At 43.5% G+C, this 27,445-nt stretch overlaps 1 protein-coding gene across 13 annotated transcripts in view; it reads right to left on the minus strand.

Moving 5' to 3' along the window:
• The window catches only part of KIT (KIT proto-oncogene, receptor tyrosine kinase), a 90,107-nt gene extending 67,280 nt beyond the window's left edge, over positions 1-22,827 (minus strand). For 8 of the 13 annotated variants that reach the window (XM_015450467.3, XM_005555275.4, XM_045392612.2 and 5 more), the window contains exon 1: positions 22,115-22,239. In XM_015450467.3, coding sequence (XP_015305953.1) covers positions 22,115-22,181 — 67 coding nt within the window. In that variant the 5' untranslated portion in view covers positions 22,182-22,239. Of the gene's footprint in view, positions 1-22,114; positions 22,240-22,760 lie in introns of those variants that run through there. The other 5 variants (XM_074040958.1, XM_074040957.1, XM_074040955.1 and 2 more) reach the window with 1 other exon arrangement.
• Between the last annotated feature and the right edge of the window lie 4,618 nt (positions 22,828-27,445).

A 27,445-nucleotide genomic window follows, 5' to 3' on the forward strand; every position in this document is an offset into this window, starting at 1 on the left:
CATCTATGTTGTATCATTTGTAAAAGTTGACTTCCCTTTTAAGGCTGAATAATATTCCATTGTGTGGATGCTATATTTTTGTTTATCTATTCGTCTTGACATTTTATTTCCCTAAGGCATTTTTAAAACCTGTCTTCAATTATGATCTACGTTTTGGAAAGGCCTGATTTTCTAGCTCTTAAAAATGCTAGAAATTATACTTGACTTAGATACTTCAGCTAATTTTCATTATAATGGATAAATCAGTACATTTTGCTAGTGAATATACTCTGAAATCCTGCTTTTAATGGGCCTGTCAAATAGGGAAAATTGCACCTTCCCCTCCATCCCACACACTGAACAGAGAGGACATTTTTCCGTCTATTTCCACTTTCAAAACTGTCACTTTATAGCCACAGGGATGGTTTATACCAAAGGAAGTAAAAACAAAATTATTAATAAGAAAAACAAGTTTTATCTGAGGCCGTTGCTAGAAAAAAGGTTACTGCCCTTGATAACTGTTCTGCAAACAGACTTGTATTATCAGCAGCAGAACAGTTTACCTACAGCTCCGGATAACAAGCAGAGGCGACTGTCCTTTCTCCCCTCCTTCTGGAGTTGGTAGAAACGTTCAGGGAGCCCCTTTTCACTTGCCTTTGTGTTACCTTGCCATAGAGGAGGATCTGTTTTTTAAGTGCTAAAGAGAGCCAATTCCAGGAAGGCAGTGCACGTGTTTTAGAATATGAGTTTAATTTAAAGGGCTCACAAGTGAGCAGCTCACAATGTCACTCCTTGGAGCAGGGCCCTCAGCTCTAGAGGGACAGGGTAAAGGCTGCACTTGGGTGGAGACAGAGGAACTCACCCTGGGTGGTCTCAGTGTTCTCATGGAACACAAGGCTGTCTCCTTTGGTGGGTCTTCAAAGGGGCACAGGGAAGGTGGGGGAGGGGGTCATGCTAGCAACTTACTCTCAAATGGTTCAGAAAAAAATATGTATATAAAACAAAATAAATGTGGTAAGATGTTAACAACTGGTGTACTGGAGTTCTCTGTACTAATCTTGCAATTTTCCTGTAAGTTTGAAATTATTTCCAAAAAAGGAGCTTTAAAACAAAAAGTGGGTCCAGCTTTGTAACTTTATTCAGCAATATTGGAAAGTCTAGGAGGAGGATCAGACACTGGAAATTATGGTGTCTCTCTGAGCTTGGGTGAGCAGGTGAAAACAACAGGAATATTATGAAAACAGGTGTGGGTTTTGGAGTCAGACATGCATGGATTCCAATTTAAGCAATGTGAGACTTTGGGAAAACTCATTTGACCTCTACAAACTTCAGTTTTGACATCTATGGGGGTAAAATAGGTTGGAATCTTCACGTCACCTTCAAATCCATGCTTCAAAATAAAATGCTTTATACTAAAATAAAATGGTCCTGTTGTTACTACTACTATAATTACTGTACTATAATTACAGCAAGAAGAGAAGGGGGTGAGGCAACATGAAGGAGCAAGGGAGACTGCCTCACAGGGATTGGGGGAGGGATGGAAGGAAGGAAGGAAGAAAGGAAGGAGCGAGCCAGCCATGGAATGCATTGAAGCTATGAAGAAAAATGGCACCCGATGAAGATAAAGGAAACAGATAACAAAGCACAAAATTATAGTTCTTCCTGCTATCAACACTGCTGGCAGATGGTAGCTACAGTATTCTGACAGTGACTGAGGAATTGTGTTTATAATTTTTCCCAAATTTACTGTTTTATTACATTTACTTAATCTAATTTACAATAGGTATGAGAGAGTATGTTGAGCCTCAAATGTAAAAAACAAAAACCACACAACAATCAATCAACGTGTAAATAGTCAACAGATTACCAGTTCCTCCATCAAAAGCAAGATTCCCATAAACACATCAGCCTCTTTACCCTCTAGGTCTTGAAACCCCAATCTTTCACAAAAAATGAGCCCTCATTCTCAATGTATGTATTTTTATAAGCTATTGTCAAGCTTTCTATTAAATCAGCAAGGCTGAGTTTCTTATTTTAGACAAATGTCCCAATGTTGCACAGCTGTTGCTTCTGAAGGACAACTTCCATGCCTTTACCTTCTAGAACAGGAATAAAAAACACTGGCTTTAACCAGGCCAAAGTAAATTGACTAAAATAGGCAAAGGAGTGCATATCTTCTATCAAATAGATGTGGAAGTGGGTGGGAAGAAACACAACCCACAACCCCCTGCCTGCCATCAACTTCTGTGAGCGAAGGAGGCAGCACTTCTTGGAAGCCCTGAGGAAAGAGGAGGCAACAGTCATTCTCCCTGAAAACCTTCCAGGGGCCACCTTTACTCTTCAGGCTGCTGGCTTCTGATCCATGTATTATAAATGTCTGCAAAAGCAAAGGAGTTCTTCCTTCCCCATATCCCTGAAATACTGACACTCAAGAACTTCTCTCTGGTGTCCCACAGGGCAGACCCCAAGTTAGAACCAAGTTATGAAATTTCACTGCCACTGTGCCAGGGACCTGCCTTTCCCATAGAATGAAATGGTGGTGGCAAACGCTCCCAGAACGAGGGTGGGGACGGGGGTGGGAGGGATGGAGAGGTCTAAACCTCAGGTGACACTTCAAAATTTAATATATTAACCAGCCCATGTGTCCTAAGAACAAAGATGGGGACTGCCCCACCATTCATTCATCCAATAATAAAGCTTGCTGTGTGCTGGACCCTTGGGATAGTCAAGAGGGCAAGACTTCCCCACCCCTCACCCATCGAGTTTATATTTAACTCCACATCAGCAATAAACCAATAATTTTACAATTAGATAATTACAATGTGATGCGTTCGAACAAGCACACTGTACAATGAGAACTGATCTGACCTACCCTGGGAGGTCAGAGAAGATTGCAAAGGAGGGGTGGGAGCTGGGCTGTGAAGTGCACTAGGAGGCCAGGGAGAAGCATGGGGCCTCTGACAGCGGACAGAAGGGCAGCTCCTGCAGAGGCCACAGATGGGTGGATAGGAGCTGGACACCTTCGGGGGTGGAGGGTGCACTTAGAGCCAAGAATGAGGCAGGTGCTGTGTGCAAAATGGAGATCAAAAGGAGATGCTGGAGGCTTGAAAGGGATCTATGGGGTCAGACTTTATTCCAAGAGCACTGGGCAGTCTCTGAAAGGTTTTAATCAGAGTGGGACACTATTGTATTTGTCCTCTTAAAATACCACTCTTCCCCTGCTCCCTCCACCCATGCAGGTTTCTCGAAGCCTCTACTGCAGCGCAGTCCTACAGTACTCCAATTGTCTGTTGTCCTGTCTGGACTAACCGAAACGCATATCTATCTTTCTCCGTCTGACAGGAGGAGAGCTGAGAATTGCACCCTGGTCTGACGTTCTGACATTAAGAGGATTGAAGAATCCACGAGGGCTTTAACTTTTTAACTAGCACGGCTGACAGCTGTGACAAAGCCCAGTAATTTTTATACTCAAGGCCAGTGGTTCTCAAACTTTCGCCTGCAGCAGAATCACCTGGAGAGCTTGTTAAAACAGATTGCTGGGCCCTGCTCTCAGAGTCTCCAACTCAACGGGTCTTGGGTAGGGGCGGAGAGTTTGCATTTCTAACAAGTCCCAGGTGACCCTGATGCTGCTGGTCCTGACCACACTCGGGAACCCGGTTACCAGAAGAAACCCAGGGCATTAACGCAGCAAACAATTTTACCAGGATCTGTATCTTGGAACTCAAAGCAAACCTGCAAAAACAGATTTTCTTGAGTGAGCAAATCTGCCTGGCTTTTACACCTAGAAATCGGCCTAGCACTGGGTCCCCCTGACAAGCTTTGGCAGCCAGTCGGGCACAGATTTCTCGAATCCCCAAGCTTTAGAAGTGGGAAATGTTGCAGAATTCTCCAGTCACAGCTACGGGACTCCAGAATAGTGACACCGGGTGGCAAATACAACTTCTGCAGCACATCAGACCTCAATCTGGTGCACTACATCTGAGAGCCCGGAGCCCACATCCACAGTCCATACTAATCCAGCAAGAGTCTCTGAGCTGCCATTTGTAGTGAGTGAAAAACAGCAACCATCCTCCTTGGACAGTCTGTTCTTCCACACAGCCCTATGAAATACCAGATATTTCTTGGTGAGTAGTCAGATACCATTCACCAATTTTCCAAATTGCTAATCAGATAATTGCTGCAATAGTTAATTCTGCAACCATTCTACATTTGAATAAGCAAAATAGAAAATAATTAGGCCAAACAATCACATTGGTTTAAAAGCACACTAATGGACAAAATTAGTTTATTCAAATTTGTTTCAACATTCATCAGAACGCTTGCTGGTCAATTTGCTTAATGAGTATTCACTTTTCCCTTAATTTTTCTTGGGTGACATTCACTTAGAGCAATACATTAAGCCTGTTTCCCTTTGCAAAGAATTCTTAACGACCAGCCCTGTGTTTGAAATGATTTCTTCTCAATCTCTTTGTGGAAAACAAGAGGAAATGTCTAAAAACAATCTTGCTCTATTTTCCAGAATTTAAATAACAAAAGTTTCCACTATTTCTACTGAGAAATCTTTCCTTATTCTTTATATGGCCAAGGGGTAAAGAGGTCAATTCTAAAACTGTAACCTTTTAGTAGGTAATTTAAATCAATGGCCAATTGGAGGAAAACTCAAGTTGGAGGAAGGAAATTTAGTATTTTTGGAAATCTAAATTAATATTATGTCAATCCCTAGCAGCATTTTTTCCAGAAATGATTATAATTAGAGATATGCAAATTTTTCAGTGGGGAAAAAAAAAATCAGAGAAAAATACACCTAATTAAGAAATGCTGTTATCTTTATTAGATGGCATTAAGTATAAATGTGGTTTAATACTTTTAAAACTGTAAAACAGCACTCTCTCCTTCAGAACTCAAGGAATCTCACACCAAACAAATGATGACAAAAGCATGTCAGTTCTTACAAATTTTCCTCAGAAATAATAGCTCAGCAGTGAGTTTCCTGGCACTCGGATGATTTCAGCCACTATATTTTGTCATAAACAATAAGCTTAGAAAGCTAATGTTAGGTAGGCCATACAGTGTTCATTTCCATGGTAATCAGTTTTCAGATAGTTAGAAATTTTTAATAACTTATTTTGGAAGCAAATTATTTTGAAAAACAGCTACTTGTGAGCTGAGATTTCAAGACAGGACTTCAGTCCAGATTTGGTCGACCCAAAGGTTGCCAAATTTTATGTTAAAATGTCAATATAGATTCTGGGAAGATGGTGGTGGCAGTATAATTATTGACTCTCCCCAACCATAAAAACTGACAAAGAGCAGACTCAAAAACCATGGACAACATCCACAACAACTCTAGATGACAAACTACCATCAGCTGCAGGAACCACCGTCAGGCACTCACTGGAAAGCTCAGAGGCTCGTCCTGAGAGCAGACGGAGAAAAAAGGTCCAGTTTAATTAGTGAGTGTGGAGAGGGCTGTGCCACCTGTATGTCCAATGTGCCAGAATGTTCTGGAGTGGGAGAGGTCCGATTCCTATGAATTAACAAGCCAAGGCAAAGCCCCACCCTGGGGAGAAGCTCCTGGGGATGAGATCTAAGATGAGGAAATAGGGGCACGGTAAGGGAAAGTCTGCTCAGGTGAGCAGTGTGGGTAGGGACCAAAAAAAAAAAAGTCTTAGGATATAGGAAAGTAGAGTTCATATTTTTATTACCACTTTATGAAAACAACTATGAGGTCGGGCGCGGTGGCTCATGCCTGTAATCCTAGCACTTTGGGAGGCCAAGGCGGCCGAATTGCCTGAGCTCAGGAGTTCAAGACCAGACTGGCCAATATGGTGAAACCCCATCTCTACTAAAAATACAAAAAATTAGCTGGGCGTGGTGGCGCATGCTACTCGGGAGGCTGAGGCAGGAGAATCTCTTGAACCAGGGAGGCAGAGCAAGACTCTGTCTCAAAAATAAAATAAAATAAAATGAAAACAACTAAGAGTCTCCTAGATCTCTGATGCTAGGAAATCTACACTGGCTCTCCTAAAAGTATAGAAAAACTCAGTTAACAACAGAAAAGAATCACAGTTGAATTCCACATAGTTATTTTTAAAGAAAAATTAAGGAGCAGAATGACATCCATCGTGTAAACAATAAAATCAGGCCAGAAGGGCACAAAGGAAAGCTATGACCTAATATTTCAGAAGAAGCTAAGAGAAATTAACTAAATGAAAGATGCCATGAAGAACAGCATAAATCAGAATTTTTAAAACTCAGAAATGATTGAAGAAAATGAAGATTTAAAAATGGAGGCAAAAGAACTAAGAATTAAAAATAAAGAAAATAATCATTTCAGAAATGACAGGTAAAGATAACACGAGAGCAAATAAATATGAACAGTGCCTTAAATGAACCAGAAGACACAAAGGAGGAAAATTTTTTAATTCAAACGAATTATGATGAGATTGGAAGGATTTGAGAGAAAGTGGCAGATACAGAATACAGGCAAAGAAGGTCTAACATGAATAACGGGAGTTCCTAAAGCCAACAAAGAACAGAACAAATCGTAAATGAAATCTTTACTGGAGAGGAAATAAAAAAGAACTCTTAAAATTACACGTTAAAGCAGCACATTGTGTCTACAGGGAAAAAAAATCAACCTACAGCAGCCAGTACTATAAAACTAACTAGTGGACTTTAAAGAATAAAGGTGGAAAAACATTCCTTTGGGTATCTAGGCAAACACACCAAGTTAAATGTGAGGGAAAGAAAATAAGATCATCATCAGATTTTTGACACCACTTTATGGCAAAAGGCAATACAGTAAAATAATAAAGGTATCTGAGCAAAGATAAGATGGGCCAGCAATTTTATACTAGCCAACCTGACCTTTAAATATAGAGACCACACACTCGCCGTTGTGGACATATAATTCAGGAACTACTTCCCATAAGGCATCTATTAGAGGGTGCGTTTCAGAAAACGAAAATGCCAGGAAAGCCATGATATGAGGACTGGCCCCCAGCATTAAACAGATATTTACCTGTACAGCTAAAACTAAATGATGGTAACAAGGGAGATAGCAGAATATATAACTGCTGTATGCTCTGAAAAATGAGTACAGCCATCAGAAAAATGGAGAATAGGTGAAGTTCCGAAAAGTAGAATATGCTTGCTGATTGCCTTTTAGATATTAACTGGAAGTGAAAGAATATTACTTCCAATCCCCAGCTCAGGAGAGTAAAGAGAGAGCAAAGAACAAACGCTGGCTAATTTAAATGTTATGGTAGCAAACCAGTGAAAAATAGCCCCCTCAGAAAGAGCAGACAAGGATATTATTGAAAGGCATCAGTCTGAAGGCAATCATTAAAACCAAAAATACAAATCTAACAAAAAATATGAATCTTCACAAATAACCAAAGGTACACCAAAAAGAGAAAGCAAAACAAGAGAACACACCACTTACGCAGTACCCTCATTAAAAAAAAAAAACAAAAAAAAAAAACTGAATATGATCAAACGTCTAAGTCACTAATTTACAGGACATATTCAAAATGGTACAGGTGAAGACCAAGGAATGCAATCAGAATGAAAAGGTGCACAGGACAACCGCAGTTTCCTTAACAAAAAAGGAGCTAACACCTACAGAAAAGAAATGACTTAAAGGACATATCAACTAAGTACAATGTGTAGATCTTGTTTGCTTTCTTTTAAACGTGCAAACATTTGTTTATATTTTTATTTACCTTCAATAGGAAAATGTGAATACTAGATATTCAATGACATTATGTAATTGTATTTATTTGGAAAGGTTTGATATTGGCATCATCATTATGTTCAGAAAAGAAGGTCTTTGTAGTTGAGGACTACATACTGAAAATATTTATATATGAAATTCTATGATGCTTGAGACATGCTTCCCAATAATGGGAGATAAAGTGGGTAGAGGCCGTATTGGTAAGTGTTGAAGCTAGATGGTTATATGAGGGTTCATTACACTATCCTATTTGAAATGTTGCCATAAATAAAAATACACTTTTTTTTAAAGTTCAGTTCTTTCATATTGAAATAAAATGGCTGCTAACACATTTTCAAACAAGCCAGGGAATATTCTAGAAGTCATAGACTCCCTACTGCTTCTTTAACCCTTCCCTAGTCAACTGATAATAAATTTAAATAGGGTCTACTTAAAGGTAGACCCTGAAATTCTCACCCAAAACAATAGGTGCTAACCAGTGATAATTACTGTAGACAAAAGGAATTGTGAAACCTGGAGCAAATACAGTTAAGCAGCTGAGTTCATAATTAGTTAAGCAGCCACCTACAGACCTAATGCTGCTCATTTCACTGAACTTGTCAACTGACACCCTGCCAAGCACCTCAAGATTCCTCTTTAATACCTTCAACCAAGGCTATGGTCACTGGGGATGCCTTCCTGCCCATATTCCAAGAGGGTACCACTTTCTATCCCCAGACAGACTTCATCTTGGATTCCTTCCTGAGAACCAGAACAACACCGTCTGCAGCAAGAGTCCTACTCCAGTGCCCAAGAATTGACAGAGAAGGAACTTTCCCTTCCTGAGGAATGCAATGCTGTCAGTTCTCAATTTGAGGCGTCCTTCATTTGAAACTGGAGAGTTTATCACTTCATGGAATTGTGAAAGGCCACCCTAAAGCGAAAATGCAAAAAGTCGGATGAAGTCACCCCGTCACCTCTCTGCGGGCACCTCACCCAGGCCAGCTACAGTAACAGAAGCATCGAAACTTGACATGCAGTAGGGCTGATGGTGGCTAAACAGCACCGTGTCAAACAGACCGACAGTTACTACAACAGTTATGATTAAAACCGAAGTCTGTCATATTTTTCCCCCAGGGAAAACCTTTATTTTTATATTTAGGTTTGATGAATGACCAGCCATGCAGAAATGTGATTGGACACAAAGGATCTGGCCTAAAGGTGATGGATGGAGTGGGGAAACCCGGCAAGACTGCTCTGGACAATTCCCCCTCCCCCAGGGATGGGGCAGGACCCCTCGGGAATGAGGGTCTTCCAGGGAGAAGGGAGAGAGGGACCTTGCTAGGTTTTATGCCTGGCTTTGGGAGAAAGGAGTTCTAGTTTCTATGACCTGCCTTGGGTAAAAAGAATTCTGGTTTCTGTGACTCACTCTGGGGGAGAAAAGGGTGCAGGAACCAGGAGAGGACAAAGACCTGGCTTCCAGTCTCTTCTTGGTCAGGGTAGTCTGCATGCCAGGGTGCCATGCTTTGGGGTTTAATGAGCCCTGACAGCCGGTCCTTGCAGTTTTCACAGGAAAGTTGTGATCTAAGTAATTGGCTTTCAGTCCCCAAATTCCACAGGACTTTATAGCAAAGCCTGGTTGAAATGGCCAAGTGTTAGAAGAACCTCTTTAAAGTTGAAATTCATCAAGTTCTTCAGCTGAGGGCCTAAGAATCCCAGAGGTAAGGTTAGCAAGAGTTAGGAGTTCGGTCATATTTTAAGAAAAACATGAATGAATTTTAAAAAGAGGTGCAGAACCTCCAGTCCTTGGAGAGATACCAAAGAGCATCTAGCCTGGACCCTGAAGCATCTCTCTCAGCTGTGAAAGAGCATTCCAGCACATTCCAGAACAAACAGTTCCAAACCGGCAGACTAAAACACATTAAAGGCGCCAAAGGTCCTGAAAGTGAAGACACCTGTCACTAGTCAATCCTCTTTGGTAAATCCTCCATCAAAAACACCTGTTGAATCAAGAGGCCTGCTGCTCTGAAGTTACAGAAACTGGGGCAGGGACATGCTGGGATGGAGCTGGTGCTCAGCCCTCTGGAGGGCAGGACTGGTGGCAGGTAGTGAAAAGCGCCTCACAAAGCTTCCCTGACTCCACTCCTGCCCATCTCCCCCAGCCCCTGAATCTCCTTTTCCTGTTGTTCTAGTTGCCTTCTCTGGCTTTCCTCTTTGTTGAACTGGTGCCCTTGGACCTTCTGCATAACCTTTCTTTTCTCTTTCTTCCTTAACTAACCATAATGTGGAACTGAAATAAGTCTAAATTAAACTGCTTTCTATGAGAGCACCTCAAATTACATCTTTCTTTTTTTTTTTTTTTTTTTTTTTCTTTCTGGACTCCTGGACTTTTCTCTCTCCTGGAGAGAAAAATAATTCACTAAAACATAAGCCTCAAGAGAGGACAAAGACTTTTGCCTGGTATGTTCACTGCTACACCTCTGATGCTTCAAATTTATTCATTTGTGAATAAATCTATGGATTTCTGGTATAAGGTCAGATTAAACATATGAGACGGGACCAAAAGAATGGAGAATGACGCTGTAATGTTAAGTGCCCCCGCTGTACGGCCAGAGCTGGTGTTCCCAGTGGCCAGGATGGTGCAAAGCCACTAGCCCCCGTGGGGGACCCCCCTCACTTGCAGGCACACACACATGCTCTGAGCCAGCCTCTTTGAAAGGCAGTGGTTCTGAAACCAAGATGATCTTGTTAAATAATATCCCTTGAAAATGCTGGAATGTAAATTGGGCAACACATTCAGATCTACTAAAAAAACTCACAAACCCTTCTACATATGCTGGTTTATTTTAAAAAAGCAAAGGGAGGGGGGTCCTCTTTTATCAAAGTGATGCTTTTTGGTTTGGCTAAAAATGTATATACTATTTCCCAGCAGCACATATACAGACTATACTAAAATAAGTAGAGAAACATTTAAACATTCCAATTAAGTATTTTCATTAACTATCCTAATATATTTTAGGTTAAGAATACTGGCTTAACAATGACAAAAATTCTAAAAACCAGTCCCTGTGGTGTTTTATTAACCAAATAAATATCACCCATTTCTTGAACTGAAAATCTTTCTCAGGTACCTTCTCTCAACATCAGCCACAAAAAGAAAGTCTGCATTGTGAAAGTTAGGATAGAATTGCATTCAAAATACTTTATGAGCCAAAATTTATATCCTTTGAAAAGTACCTGTACTATCTTTACTTCAGTCTTTCCAAGTAGAATTCTCAAGATCTTTTTAACATAGTCTTATTTTTAAGCATGCACTAGCCAGGTAGAATAATAGACAGCCAACGTCTCCTGCCACCTTTCACACTTCTAAAATCTCCAGTAAATATTTTCCCCAGAAGCCAATTGAATCCCGTTCTAGAAATACTTCTTTTCCAATAAAAAGAGACACATTAACTTCCAGAGCTCTTTGTGATAATGCTCTCCTTTGTTCTAACTCTGTCAACTAATTCCTCTGCTTAAGAACCTACGTAGGCCATTATATTTAAATTACTTGGAGTCCCGGAGTTGTTTGGAAGAATTTTCTAACACCCTCAGAAATGAGTTACCTGGGGTAAAGCCAAATGAAGGTAGATATTTTGCCTCACTAAGCAATTTAAAAATACAAGGTAAAGGAGAACCGTTTCACCTTTTTCATTTTCCCTCTTATCTTTTTCTTCTCGGTCAAGAATGAGGCATTCACTACTGGCAAGTGCTATCAGACACGCCTTTTCCTTAAGTGACAGAGTTCTGCCCACCACAAACAGCCGCCTCCTCCTCCCTCCCCAGACTCCCTGGGTTGGGGAGGGCGGCCACCAGTGTGTCCCTAATAGCTTTCTAAAACAGGACTGGGGGGATCCGGGGAAGAATCTCAAAATGTTCCAAACCACACAGGCCCCTTATCAAGGTTTGCAGGCTTGTTTATTGCTGTCTTTGCTTCAATGAATGAACTGACATAAATAAGGTGTATTATTTTGCTAAATATTTAAAATATGTTAATAAGCAAATGAAAGGTCATCTACTGCCACAATCAGAAGTTGAGCCCACAAAATCTCTAATCTTGGCTGGGGTGGAGAAGGTGGGTAGGGAGAAGGGAGCAGAATTAGCCTTGGACTTAAAAACAACTAAAAATACATATCTATACTGGATGTACATTGAACACATTGAATAGGTAATACATGCGAAAGTGATATCCATACTTTTCCATTTTTAAGTTATTTCTCTGAATAGGCAACTACTTAGCCAGATTAGATTTACAAAACTCTCATCACATATAGCACTGCAGAAAAGACTTCAATTATTGAAGAATAAAAATCCAGGTGCTCTAAAAATTATCCCATCTCATCTCCCACTAGTCTCTACAGACGTTCCGTCAGTGGGAGCAGAGCCTTCTGGCTACCTCTAACCTTTGCTTCTCTTCTTCACATCTTGACCAAATTCCACCCCACTCTTCTAAGATTTAATTCAGGCCCCCATCTTCCTTTGAATTGGCCATTCAATTCAAGAAGTGATGCCTATGTCCTCCAAACCAATGGTAATGAATAGGACCGAATTGTTCATTTAAATCTTATTACAAATCCTGTAACATTGGCGCCTACCCAGGACCATCTTCCTATAGGTCCTAGGCTCCTTAAAGGCAGGGATCCCATCTTAGATATCAATTTCGAAGTGACAGGTATTAATAAAATGTTATCAACCAGTAGCTGCTGAATTGCAATTTCATTTCTACCACCTTCCCCACTGGACCACGGGCTGATCTCAAACGTGCCACTGAGCCATGACCACAAAATGACCAGAGGGAAAGGACAGATGGAAAGGGTAGTCAAGAGTGGTGGGTAACCAATCCACCCCTGAGTAATCAAGAGAAAAGGACTTTGGGAGCCGTCCTTCATCCTTACAGACTTTCTGGCTACGTGCTGCGTTCCAGCACAGCGATTCTTAGGGTAGGGCTAAGTGATTAATCATGGATTTCTGTAGACCTTGAGCTTCCTTTTATTTGTCTTATTTTGACACTCAGTTTAAGCTATCACACAGTACAATTTCTTCTGTGGTTAGATCCCGCCACACCTAACAGATCGATAACCCATTTTGAGGCTGTGGGTTCTTTACTGGCTGTTCTCAATATAGCCGAAATTGTGACTATAGTAGTGGATTATGTTAGAATCTAGTCAGCATTTATGAGAAACTCTGCTCCACAGCCAAGGCAGTGAGGAAAGAAAAACGATTGGTTATTTTCCCATTTCTGAATTATTCCCAAACGATTTCAGGCAGGCCCTTAAAGGGCCATCAAACCAACTGAGTTGGGGAGGACCTAAGAACCATTTCAAAATGACAATTACTTGGTTTTCCTCACAGCTCCAGCAAAGGCCCTATAACCGAATAAAGTCTCTGCCAACTCTTCCAATGAAAGAATTTTCCCATTAAAAAAAAAAATTTCTGGACGGAGTGGCTCACGCCTGTAATCCCAGCACTTTGGGAGGCCGAGGCGGGTGGATCACAAGGTCAAGAGATTGAGACCATCCTGGCCAACATGGTGAAACCCTGTCTCTACTAAAAATACAAAAATTAGCTGGGCATGGTGGCGTGAGCCTGTAGTCCCAGCTACTCGGGAGGCTGAGGCAGGAGAATCACTTGAACCCGGGAGGTGGAGGCTGCAGTGAGCCGAGATCACACCACTGCATTCCAGCCTGGCGACAGAGTGAGACTCTGTCTCAAAAACAAACAAACAAACAAACAAACAAAAAATTTCAATTTCCTTCTGGGGCAATTTAAATGACTCTCATTTTGTTCTGCTCTTCACTCACACACTAAAAATATTTTAAGACTGTCATTCACTAAAACTTCCCTCACCTTAACTTCTCCAGGCTTAATAAATCCAATTTCTTTAAGTTGCCTTCAAAGGACCTATTTTCCAAAGCTTTCATCAATTCTATGTCCTCCTCTATACCCAATATGGCCATTTTATTCTGAGAAAAACAAAAAACATACCTTCAACATGGCCTAATGCAGAGAAGAATCCAGGATTCTCTTCCTAGTATACACTTCTTTTCATGAAAACTTACTTTTCACCGTATGACTGGTTCACAGTTAACACACCATTCTTTATAATCCCCAATGCTACCATAATATTATAGAGCCATGTTCTGTGACTTTGGGGTTTAGTTTTATTTCTTACAGAGACCTGACCCTAAGAAGAATTTCACTGACATCTTCCCTCCGTGTCTGTGAAACTGAGTTTCAAGAAAATGCAGCTCACAAATAATCAATGAACAAACAGCAGAGTCCAACATCATATTCTCTCCCTCAAATAGGCCACTCCTCTTGGCTTTATTTCCACTAATTCCATAGTACCAACATTACTCTCAGTTACCTACACCCATGATAATTCCAGTTCTCCTTCCCCTCAGTCTCAACAGTGCCTGATGAAGGTGCCCATAAATAGTCCGAGTGAGTGAAGACCTGCACCTTTATCCTCCTCTTGTGTCTTAAAGGCACTTTCTTTCCAAAGCATGCACCCTAATACCCAGGTCCTATACCCCTTCACCCAGAGATAATCTAAAGAGCCCATCTTCTCCCCAGCTCCCCAACACATAACTCGTAGCCGTGAATTTAACGCTCCTAAACAGTCTCCACAAAAAATCTCCCTTAGATACTTGTATGCAAATGTTCATTACAGCATTGTTTGCAACCCAAATGTCCATCAAAGGAGGAATAGGTAAACAGAATGTGATCTATACATACAATGGAATATTTTTCAGTCTTAAAAACGAAGAAAATTCTGACTTATACTACAACAGGGATGAACCTTGAGGATGTTATGGTACGGTATGTGAAATAAACCAGTCAAAAAAAAACAGACAAATTCAGTATGGTTCTGCATTTGCGAGGTACCTGGAATAGTCAAATTCAGAGATAGAAAGTAGAATGGTGGTTTCCAGAAGCTGGGGGAGGGAGCAGGGAGCTGCTCTTCAATAGGTACAGAATTTCAGTTTTGCAAGATGAAAGTGTTCAACAATGTGAATGTACTTAACACTATTGAACTATACATTTAAAGATGATTAAGGTAGTAAATTTCACATTATGTATGTTTTACTATTTAAGAAAAAAAAAAAAAAAAAAAAACAGGCCAGGTGTGGTGGCTTACACCTGTAACCCCAGCATTTTGGGAGGCTGAGGCTGGGGGATCGCTTGAGCTCAGAAGTTCGAGACTACTCTCTACAAAAAATAAATTTAAAAAATTAGCCGGATGTGGTGGCACACGCCTGGGGTCCCAGCTACTCAGGAGGCTGAGATGAGAGGGTCATTTGAGTTCAGGAGGTGGAGGCTGCAGTGAACCATGATTGTGCCACTGCACTCCAGCCTGGCAACAGAGCAAGACCCTGTCTCATAAATAAATAAATGAATAATAAAAACAGACTCTCCCTTAGTCTTGGTTGCCCACAGCAAGGGAGTGTCCAAGTTTTAAGGCAGGGCGTGGCCTCTGGCCTCGTCAGACTATTGAAACAGGTTGGGGAGTGTGTCTAACTGGACAGAATGGTGGAATAGGCAGCCCTGGACTAGTAAGCAAAGCCTGGGGGGCCACTCCTCCGTCAAGTTCACCTTAGCCTTGACTTCAAAGCCTTCTTCATAACCTAGACCAAACTCAGCACTAAATACACATTCCCTCCATGCTCCTTGAGGCTAATAAGAGGAGTCTTACCTTCCCAGCCAATTCCCTACCTCCAGCCATCATACCAAAAGAAAGGTTTGATAATCCTCAAGTAAGATCCTAATGCCTTGCTCCATGTACTGCAGTTTTTTCCAGCTGAAGCCACAACTACACTGCCCTCTTCCTTTAAGGTTCAGAAATTAATCTCAAATATTATCTCCTATGTGGATGTTTTTACTGATTCCTGATCTCTATTACCTGCCCATCAAGATTTAAGCTCATCTCCTTGAAAATCCTGCCCAGAGCACTTTGCACGTAAGACAACCAAATTCTACCTCAAATCAGGGGCTGTGCTCTTGCCCTGGCCCTCCTCCACCCCCAGCCTGTAACGGAGGACCAAGGCATGGGGATTGATAAGCCTGTTAAACTGAATCCAAAATGTTTACTGAGCATTTATTATGTTCAAAACTTAGTATAAGTGCTGGAGAATAGAAAAGATGTTAAACTAATACTTACTGAACACCAACCACTGTGTCTAGCCTGGGGCAATGGCCAAGTTCAGCTTGGTCCTTGAACTCCTAGACAGAGCAGTCAAGGAAAAGCTCCTCGACTGCCTACATGAACTTATTCACCTAGAGAAAATGGCCACTTGCAGATATTCCCCCCATCTAAACTTTTATCAAGAAATTTGTATCTCTTTTGGTGGAAAGTAACCCAAGAATACAGCTAAACAAAGGGCCAAGCATATAAATATGCATTACCACTAATTGCAGTATATTAATTAAATGTAACAACTTCATCTTAATATGGAAAAAAAAAAACACTCTACATATTCTATTTACACATTTTCAACGTTTTCTAAGAGGCAAAGCTGAAAGGGGAACATAAGAAAATCAGCCCGATAGTGGAGTCCACACACTTCCTCTATGAGGGGCACTGTGCTAAACACATTACATGCAGAATCTCATTTAATCCTCACAGGGGCCCTATGTCATCATCTCCATTTTACAGATGAGGAAATGAAGCTTAAGGAGAGGTTAAGTGTCTTGTCCCAGAGCACACAGCAGGGAAGAGGCAGAACTGGAATAAAAATCCAGGGTGTCAATTTCAGAGCCCAAGCTCAAAATTAACTGATGCCACATGTCCTGAATAATAATTTGGCTTAAACCTTAAATTTTGCAAAAATGTTGAAAACCTGTCAGAAAGGTATGCATGGGAAGATGTCTAACAAGTGTGTCATAACCAAAATGTAAGCATGACAGTTAAAACATAAGATGAATGGGAAAAGTACCAGACACAAATGTTTGTGTTGAAGAAATCTTATAAGATGTGTAGTTTGTTTCTTTTCCCCCCCAGAGAAAGAAAAGTTCAAGATCTATTCAATCTCTAAGACTAGAGATTTCCTCTTATCAAAAGCTAAATAAAACAAGACGAAAAAAATTAAAGTTTATTTTAAAAACTGTCGGCTGGGCATGGTGGCTCATGCCTGTAATCCCAGCACTTTAAGAGGCCGAGGTAGGTGGATCACCTGAGGTCAGGAGTTCGAGACCAGCCTGGCCAAAATGGTGAAACCCTGCCTCTACTAAAAACACAAAAATTAGCCAGGCATGGTAGTGGGTGCCTGTACTCCCAGCTACTAGGGAGGCTGAGGCAGGAGAATCACTTGAACCCGGGAGGTGGCGGTTTGCAGTGAGCAGAGATTGCGTCATTGCACTCCAGCCTGGGTGACAAGAGCAAAACTCAATCTCGAAAACAAACAAAAAAACTGTCAAGTTCATATTTACTGCTACCCATGCTCAAGAATCATAGAGAAGTAGTCAAGTTCTATATATACCTGAGGCATTCACTCATTTATTAGGTGCCTATCCCATCCCAAACCCTGTGCTAAGAACCTTTACAAATATCTGTAAGGCCAGGTGCAGTGGCTCATGCCTGTAATCCTAGCACTTTGGGAGGCAGAGGTGGGCAGATCACCTGAGGTCAGGAGTTCAAGACCAGCCTGGCCAACATGGTGAAACCCCATTTCTACTAAAAATACAAACATTAGCCGAGCACGGTGGCAGGTGCCTGTAATCCCAGCTACTCAGGAGGCTGAGGCAAGAGAATCGCTTGAACCCGGGAGGCGGAGGTTACAGTGAGTCAAGATTGCGCCATTGCACTCCAGCCTGGGCAACAGGGCGAGACATTTTCTTAAATAAAAAAAAAAAAAAAAAAAAAAAAAAAAAAAATCTCTAATTTTTAGGGCAATCATCTTAAAAGAGGGGGCATTATTCCCATTTTAGGGACAATAATAATTCCTGTTTTACAGATGATAATTACGGCTAACACATATTGAGCCTCTACTATGAGGCACCATTCCAAAAGTTTTACATGTAGCAACACATTGACCAGCACAGAGAGATTAAGTAATTTGTCAAAAGTCACAGAGCTAATAAGTGGCAAAACTAGGATGGACAATGAAAGCTCAAAAAGATTAAGCAATTTGCTCTAAGGCCACCGAGCTGTTAGTCATGAAGCCATCAGACCAACACAAGGTAGGCAGGCCTGTGCTCCTCCCACTTGTCATCTGCCTGGTTCCAGGGGCATATTTGGATTCCTGCACTCACCATTGCCCAGTGAGAAATGCCTAAGGGATGGCAGGCCCTAGAGCCTAATGCAACCTGAAGAGCACAGGCCTCATCTGCAGGAGCCATGACCTATAATTCTTAAAGAGGAGACATAAATAGAGATTTTGATTTTAAAAAATCTCTAGATTGCTTAATACTGCCTCAATGTTTTCTGAAAAGCATCATGTAGGCCAAAGAAAACATGTCTCCGCGGGCTATCAGATTACAACTGCTCTTTACTTATTAAGAGTCTTAGGTCAAAAGATGAGCTACATGATCATGTCCAAAAAATGTCAGAAATCAGAGCTGCTGCGCCAAGCTGACTCAACTCAATTCCTCTCTATATACAACAAACATTTACACTGGATTTGCCCTCCAGGCAAACTTTTACCTCCTCTAACTCACCCCCAGGCCTTCCTCATTCTGGACTTACAGCTGTGGCAATATCTATTCAAGTTACCAAAACTGCACATGAAATCTGCATATTTGGATTCCTGCAAATGTCATTTAATCTCAACTTTTAAAAGTTACCACACATTAATGCAGCAAAAGAAAGCACTTCCCACATCCTAGCCTGCCAACTCTTAAACTAAATTCATTCTGAAGAAAATGCTGCCACAGCCTTGACCACTACTTTGAAGGGGTCCCCACACTGCAGTCTAGCTCTGAGAATTCCGCTAGAGACACCGAGGTTCATTTCCTTGTGTCCTTCTTTAATCAGCTGGAAGAGACTTGAGGAAATGAGTCAAAACCCTAAGGGTAACTTCGAAGGGCTGTCAACAACAGCAGCACAATTCATCACCACAACAACATCTGTACATAAATGTGCTCCAAGGGAAGCCTGCACAATACTTGGCACATTTCTGACGAGAATTTCTTTTGGGAGAAAAAATGGCTTTGGATGGTATATTGTCGTTATTTCTCACCATGCTGTCCAGGGTAAATAGCCAATGGCATCAGCCATTATTGGGGGTGTTCTCTTTTACACCTATGCACAAGACCATTTTTATGTTTTGGAGTGGGAGATGAATTTTTAACTGGCTTGCATCATCATTTTAGAAATAGCTTACCTTCATTTCTGAGGGACGCTAACTAGAATGAGACAGCTAACAACTAAGGCCAGCATACCACAGGGTCAAATGCCTACAACCCTTCCTCCAAGCTAAAATTTAATTAATCCTCCCTCCACAAATACTCCCCTTTCATAAGACACCCAATTCTAAATATTTTTCACCAAAATTGGGAAGGCAGTGACATTGGCCATTCTGCATTCCCAGAACTTCCAACAATCCCTGGCACATAGTAAAAACTCATTAAATATTTTTGAATGAGTCTTACTACAGATTCCGGTGAATCATGTGAATGGTTATAGAGCTGGGCACATAGAGCCAATCTCATCAGGCTTCACCACTGATGACTTGGCGCTTATCCTTAGCCAGTTTCTCCAGCTGTAAAATGTTAGGGGTAATAATAATACTACTTCCTAGGCTCATTGAGACTAGCGGAAATAGCAGGTAAAGCCCCAAGCAACAGGCCTGGCACACAGTTTCCAACTGAAGAGCAACAACTATGTATAACACACATGTCATACAAAATTTAAGGCCCATTAGAAAGCATGTTATAAATGCACAGCATACATGATTTAGAGAGTCATGAGGAAAAAATATGGGGATGAGTGGGGGAAAAAACAGAATAGGGATAAATGAATTATCTGGGATATTTATTTGGGATATTTCCAGCAGGAAAATAATTTAGACTGCCTTGCGTCCAGCTGCTGAGAATGACTCCAGCCTCACACCTGCAGGAATGAAGCGGGGAAGGTATGATTCACCATTCCTTGCAGCTTCATCCTGTTAGGCACAGGAGCTGTAATAATGGGGTGGTGGTGGGGGAGAAGAATGACGGTTAGGACAAAGTGGGCACCTCCTAGCCCTCAAAGGGCAATACAGAGAAATATATGGGAATTGAGGGGTGGGAAGCATAAGCCACAGCTCCTTGCTGCAGCCAGGGGCAGACGGTCAGATGCACCCATACTCCATGAGGTCCCCGTGAGCAGGAGAGGCAGAGGAATTTCAAGGTGGCAGACAGGGACCAGGGGAATAGTTGAAAAGAGTGCTGAGTCTACACTCAGCACATTGGAAAATTCTGGACCCAAAGGATCCTTCATGATGCAGATGCCTCCTTGTACTCTGGAGGACACTGGGTTCCCCAGAATTTAAGCAACCTGCCTTAAGCAACCTGCCCAAGGGCACGCAGCCAAGAAATGGCAGAGAAAAGGAGAACCCAGGGGACAGATCAAGGCTTTGTCGTTACACCACACTGCCCCCCCAGGAGACAGACTTAAAATTCCCTTTGCCAAAAATCTTTTGGGAAGAAGAAAACCATTGATTCTTTTAATTTTGTAAAAGGGAGATATTCGATGTGGTCTTTCTAGTCTCCTACTGGGGTCTAGTTCACATACCTTAACTGATATTAAAAAGGTCAAGGCACAAAAACATAAAGACCAGATGTGTTGTTTTAAGCTAGGTGATCAAATCCTCCAGGGAATCTGAACACTCCCTCGTGACCCCTGCTGACCCCTCCTGCTGCACAGGGGTCCAGATGCAAGGCCTCTCTGCCCCCACAGGAAAGCCCTCACAATAGTTACAAGACCAGGACGCGGGAGACTGCGCCTGGAGACTTTATAGAGAAACTGACCAGTAGTAGACAGTCTCACAACCGTTCATTGCGCCGCTTCCTTTCAAGCGCTTGATTCCAGCTAAGACTCACTTTCTATCCTTACACCATCAAGGTAACCTTAAAGGTTTGTTTTAAAAATGACCTGGGAGAGAGCAGTGCTTCAGGAGTGAGCTGGGCGACCTGCACTCGCGCGCACCAGCGACACCTGGAAAAAAGGGAACGAGAGGCAGAAATCTGACCGAGGGGCTCCAGCAGCCGGCAAATCCTTCACCTAAGACCCAAGTTCCCGCGCGGATATATCTGGTTTTTTGTTATAGCTTTAAGAACTGAGTAGGATTTGCAGAAAGTTCCACTCCATCTCCCACCCCACCCCCAGGCAGCCCTGAAGTATAGATGTCCCCTCCCCGGGGACAGGGAGGCGGGCGGTCACTAATCTCAAAAATTTCCGAAGAAAACAGGACCTGCGAATACAGGTCGCAGATACCGGGACTACGGGCTTCCAGAGCCCGCCAGGCAGGCCGGGCACACTGGCCGGCGTGCTAGGCAGCCGGGATCAGGGCACGCATAGTCCCAGCACGCTGTCCCTTGCCTTCCCGGAGCAGGCGGCAAACGCAGCCTCCAGCCGCCCCGGGGCGCGTGGCAGGAATGAAACGGCGCCGCGGCCGAAAGGGACGAGCACAGGATATACGAAAGCAAAAAGTCTGCAACCTAGCGGCTGCTTTCCACACGCCCTGCCCAAGTTGTCCCCGTACACACCACCTCCAGGCTCGCGGGAGTCCGGCCCCACAGCCACACGCCGCGCACTCCCAGAGCAAAACCCTAACCCGGAGGCGGGGAAATCCGCAGGCTTCGATTCGTCTCCACGGGTGGCGCCGTGAGCAGAGGCGGCAGCGGGTCGGTCCCCAGCTCTGGGCACAAAGAGCGCCTGCGGTTGGAAGGCAGCAGCCGCAGAGGAGAGAAAGGGCTCTCTAACTTTGCCCTCCGCGCGGCGGAGAACCTGCAGGCAGGTCCTCCTGGGCACCGGTCACACACACGCAACTTTTAACAAAAGGAAGCTGCGGCCGCGCCTCGCACAGCGAGAGAAGGCGCTCGGTGGGAACCCCTGAGCCCCTCGCCTCCGCCCCCCGCGCAACCTCGGCACAAAAGCCACCCCAAACTCGCACGCAGCCTGCAACCTCGCTCACGCCTAACCTCCCCTCGCTGTCCCCATTCCCGAGGAACCCCGGCTTCGCGTCCCCACCACTAGCAGCTGGGGTCTCCTCGCGCAGGTGAGCGAGGCAAGGCGCAGGAGAGTCCGAGGGACACCTGGAGTCTCCCCCGGAGACTGGAACGCACAGGCACTGAGGGCCCGCAGTCCTCTCTCCGGATGCACTCCGGCGTGTACCACCCTCCCGGGCACAGGCTTCGCCGAGGAGTCGCACGGTCGGGGTGCCAGCCGCGGTGACCCACCTGTCTGGACGTGGAGCAGGAAGAGCAGAACGCAGAGAAAATCCCAGGCGCCGCGAGCGCCTCTCATCGCGGTGGCTGCGCTGGGATCCGAGCTCTGGTCCACGTTCCAGCTCTCGCCCAAGTGCAGCGAGCGCGGCAAAGCCGAGCCCCCAGAGCCGTGAGCGCCGAGCAGCAGCCCCTCCTCCCAGCGCCCTCCCTCTGCGCGCCGGCCACGCCCCTCCTCGCCTCCCCTCCCTCGCGCCCGCCCGGGTCTCGCTCCTTCCCGGCGGCGTCTGGCCCCTGCTCTTTCGACGTGTTAATGCCGGGGGGCTGTGCCCGCGGGGAGGAGGAGGGCGCGCGCGCGCCCTAGCTCCCAGCTCTTGACCCCGGAGCCCCTTTCTCTCTCCACCTCTCCACCCCTGGGATGTGGTCGGCCCGCCCGAGGCCGTTCCCGGACCAAAGAGGTGCTGCCCGCTCGCTTTGTGAAGCTGGGCACCACGCGCACGTTAGGGCACGGGCCCGCCACCTGCCAGGTGCTCCCCAGACAATAAAGGACGGCTGCCCGTCCCTCGAGCACGTTCGGGCGGGAGGAGGCTGGACGCCGCTGCTGGTGGAGGTGACACGGGGATGGGGAGGGGAGCGTTAGGAAATTGAGCCCCGACATTACCCTCCAGGCCTGTTAGGAGCGCGTGGCACCGCGGTAAAGGCTGAGCCCGGCTTAGCTAATTGTTTCTGCTCAGTTTCTCCACCTGCTTCGTAACCTGTAAGAATACAGTGGGTTCCTATTGGTCGGCGTGGCCTCCGCCCAAGAAGCCCCTGCCGGGACTTGTGTGGAGATTGGGGCGGTGAAGTGGGGAGGGGCGCGTTGCAAAGTTTGCTCTGGGAGCCCAGGTTTTCATACACATTTCCCCCTCTCCCCCCAACGCTGCCAACCCCAGTAATGATTTATCTGCCTCTGTATCAGACGACAGTTTTAGGGCTAGGGATCCCTGTGTCCCTCTTAACTGCCCTTGCCGGTCCCAGGAGCAGAATAAAAGTACAATGATTCTCTTAAGCCAGATTTCACTGCCCGGAAAGTGCTTTATCCACAGTCTCATGGTGGATCCTTGAACGGAAAGCAACACGGTATCTGTATAGGGGTTAATAGTTCTTCCCCACACCGACTCTTCTTTTCATGCTCACCATAACAGCTTTGTGAGGAGGGTAGAGCAGGTATGTTTATTATTGTAGTGAGGGAAGACCCAGGGCTTGAACCCTTATTTGAAGACCTACTCCAAGAAAGATGAGCTTTCCCTATGGATTCTGATAAACTAAAAAGACATCCCTCCTGAGAGCTTAAGAATGGAAAATAAGTGGCAGATGCCCATGAGAAAAAGGGATAGAACAGATACACCTAGACTCTTCTCTGAAGTATCATCCAAAATTTATAGTTGCCCAGCTGCCCCACTCCATTTAATGTTGAAAGCTCTCCTGTTGTTTAATAGTGTGAGGACCCAGGTTGACGTAAGAAAAATGATTTTTAAAGTTAATCACTTAAAAATTATCAGTACTAGAGGATGATCAAATGATCAATGTGTATAATTGCCTCTCTTTAAATGTAAGTATTTATTCACTCAGCAAGCATTTATTTAGTGTCTGCTGTGGAGCAACGAGGAGCTAGGTACCAGGAGTACTATTATTAATAGACAGATAAGCAGATGTGGCCCCTGCCCTCACAGTCCTTATAATCAAGTATGGGGACCTACATCCCAGTCTCCCAGCAAAAGGTTCGAGTCATGTGGCTGTAGGAGAACTGAAATACAAAAGGTCTCTGTGCTCTGGGCCATCAGATCTCATGTTTTTCTTAGGATGACAGATGAAAGATACCACTCAAAGCAATCATAAGTTTCTGGGATCTTGATTTATTTCTAAAATCCATTTTGAATTGAGAAAAAATCACTATGAGTTAAAATATCAACATTATGCCTGAGAGAGAAAATTTACAATTTTCTTCTTCAATCAGCTGATATTGGAGAGGATAACATCTTCAAAAGAGTGGGTGAAAAGAGACCATATTGCAATTTAATTCTAGGCAAGAAACTTCTATCAGGAAAAAAAAAAAAAACAAAAAGAAAACCTCAATAGGGAGTTATAAAATGTTGGACTGTCATTCCAGTTTTTCATTCAGCAAATATCTTTTGAGCATCTAGGTAGGCATAAGACCTACATAAATGAGTAAGACAAAGTCTCTGCCTAGGGGAATTCACAGTCCAGCAGGGAAAATAGGTACTCAAATAAGAAACTATAATATCTGCTAACAGAATTTGTGTTCAGCCGGTACACACCAATTTGGCCTTATTGGTTGACACAATATTGAAATCCTTGTGTACTGATTACAAAAAAAAAAAAAAACCATCCCCTAAAACATCTCCCAACCCAACCTTGAGACACACTACATCTCCTTAGATCCAGGAATTAAAATTTTAATGCTGGCCACAACAGAGAGCCTCCAGTACTTGTACCTTTAGGGTTGTTAGCTGTTTTTAGTAATAACCCCTGCCTGTTACATAAAGAAAGGAAGCATATATATAAGGCACTATGAGTGGACATATGTGCTGTAATATATAAGGAACTATATTATAGATCAGCAGTGTCCAATGGAACATGGGCAATGATGGAAATGTATATCTCAGGTAGGATGTATGGATTAATTCTATACTGTATTTTGTGATAGTCCTGGGCATGTTCAGGGATTGTGCTTTATGTATTTCATTGTTTTCATAATTCTTTTAGCAAGGACTCTCGATTGCAACTTATAGAAGCAGCGTAAATTAACTTAAGCAAGCAAACAAAGAAGCCTAAAATGTATTGGCTCTTATAACCAGAAAGTCCAGGGATGATAGTGTTTCAGACTTTCCTAGATCCAAGGACTCAAAGTTTTCAGGACTTGAAGGGTGAGTGTGTGTGGATGCATGTGTGCACAAGTGCACGTACACTTTCCTCCTTTATCCTCAACAATAGTTTCCTGTGTTGTTTTGCCATCCTTGTATACACTCAGGGCGGCTCTAGGCTTACAGCTCACTAGTACCAACGGAAGTAGAGCTTTCCTGCCCCCATAAACATCTCCTATAAAAGTTTACGGGAGAAACCGAGTCTCACTGACCTGGCTTAAGTCATGTGCCCATTGGGAAGGAGCCAGAGGGATAGAGTATGCTGATTGGCCATGTCTGAGTCATGTGCCCACCCCCGAAGCCAGGGTCAGGGGTCCACTTCACACCAGTGGCCTGAGATGGGGAGGGGTGCATCCCCAAAGAAAAACTGATGCACCATCAACAGAAGAAAGAGGAATAATGCCACCCAAATACAACTAACACAGCTAAAATCTCGAACTTGAAAATATTTTATTATATTTCTGACAGTATAAGTAAAGATACTTATTGTAGAAAATTTGGAAAATATCAAAAATTATAAAAAACAAAGAAAGCACTCAAGATACAATCACTGAAGAGTTTAATATGTTCCTTTCTTTTTTCTCTATTTATTTGTGAGGTTTTTTTCCCTTTACATAATTTAAGATCTTAGTATATTTTCAGTTTTCTATCCAGCTTTTTCACAAATAACATGAGCATTATTACAGATCATTAAAAATCCTTTGGAAACATACTGTTTAATGGCAGTATAATGTTCAGTTGTATGGATGTACCATAATTCTGGGTGTTTAATCATTTCTCTTTTTTTTCCAATTTTTTTACTATCATAAATTACTTGATGATTAATGTCTTGGTGAATAAAACTTGCCTGCTCCTGATTAGTTATTAAGTATGCATTCCTACCCAGGGTTGGAATTACTACACCAAGAGTATAATCCTTTTCAAGTTTGCTTTTTAATAGCTTTTCTTGGTTTTCAGCAATCATCTGAAAGTCTTTTGTCCATAAAGTTGAAGAAATGAATAGATTAATACAATCCCCCGTTTAGATTCTATACTAACAATAGCCACTTCGCAGTTTGTGAGTCTGAAAGGAGATAATGTATGGTCTTCATTCCAGCTTTCATTCAGTATTAATTGAATGAACATCTCTGTGTCAGATGTAGTATATTAGGTGCCAGGGATACCAAGTTAGACAAGACACAGATGCTGCCCTCATGGGATTTCCAGCAAATGAGGGGAGAGATTAATAAAGGGGCAAAAATTACATGGCATGAAGTACTCTAACAGAGCTATGCACAGTAATGTTTGCACACAGAGGAGCACCTGTCCGGTGAGCTCATGTGGCCTCCCAGAGAGGTGGCCATTAGACTCTGAAGGATCAGGAGTAGGGGAAAGGGAAAGGAGAGAAGAATGTTCCAGCAGTGGAAAGGACAAACTCACAGGGCTAGAGGCCGGAAACAGCGTGAGGAATAGGAAGAACAAGGAGTGCTGCCCAGTCAAGGAAACGGGGCTTGGAGGGGAGTGGGGAGAGTCGAGGCCACAGACACAGACAAGAACTGTAAATACTCGGAAATGAGAACCTCATCCTCTGAGCTATGGGGAGTCACTAAAGGACTTTAAGCTATGGCCTGTTGTGATAAGATTTACGTTTTTGGAAAGACAGTGAAGAAACTCAGTGAAGGGTGACTTGAAAGGGGGCAAAACTTAAGGCAGGAAGAAAACGGTAAGGAGCCTAATGCAGTGATCCACGGGAGAAACGGGGAACTGAATTAAGTCCACAGAGGTGAGAATAGTGAAAGGGGATGAATAAGAAAGTTAAGAAGACTCAATAGGCCTGTGTGACCAAAAGTATTGTAGAGCTACATGTGCTCCCATCCAGCAAGACATGGAGGTAGTTGGTAGTGGACAGTCAAGGATTTGGAGTTGAGCCTGTTGGTTTTGAGATGCTCATGGACCTTTTTTTTTTTTGAGATGGAGTCTCGCTCTATCACCAAGGCTGGAGTGTAGTGGCACAATCACGGCTCACTGCAAGCTCTGCCTCCCGGATTCACACAATTCCCCTGCCTCAGCCTCCCGAGTAGCTGGGACTATAGGCGCCCGCCACCATGCCCGGCTAATTTTGTGTTTGTATTTTTAGTAGAGATGGGGTTTCACCGTGTTAGACAGGATGGTCTCAGTCTCCTGAGCCCGGCCTCCCAAAGTGCTTGGATTACAGGCATGAGCCACTGTGCCCAGCTGACTTTTTCAGAGACAAAATCTCCTTCTGTTGTCCAGGCTGGAGTACAGTGGTGCCCTCATAGCTCCCTGTAGCCTCAAACTCCTGGGCTCAAGCCATCCTCCTGCCTCAGCCTCCTGAGTAGCTGGGAGTACAGATACATGCCATCACACTCGGCTAATTTTTCTAAAGAGATGAGGTCTCACTGTGTTGCCCAGGCTGACCTCA

The sequence above is a fragment of the Macaca fascicularis genome, chromosome 5 (assembly GCF_037993035.2).
Source record: "Macaca fascicularis isolate 582-1 chromosome 5, T2T-MFA8v1.1".
Classification (NCBI taxonomy): domain Eukaryota; kingdom Metazoa; phylum Chordata; class Mammalia; order Primates; family Cercopithecidae; genus Macaca; species Macaca fascicularis.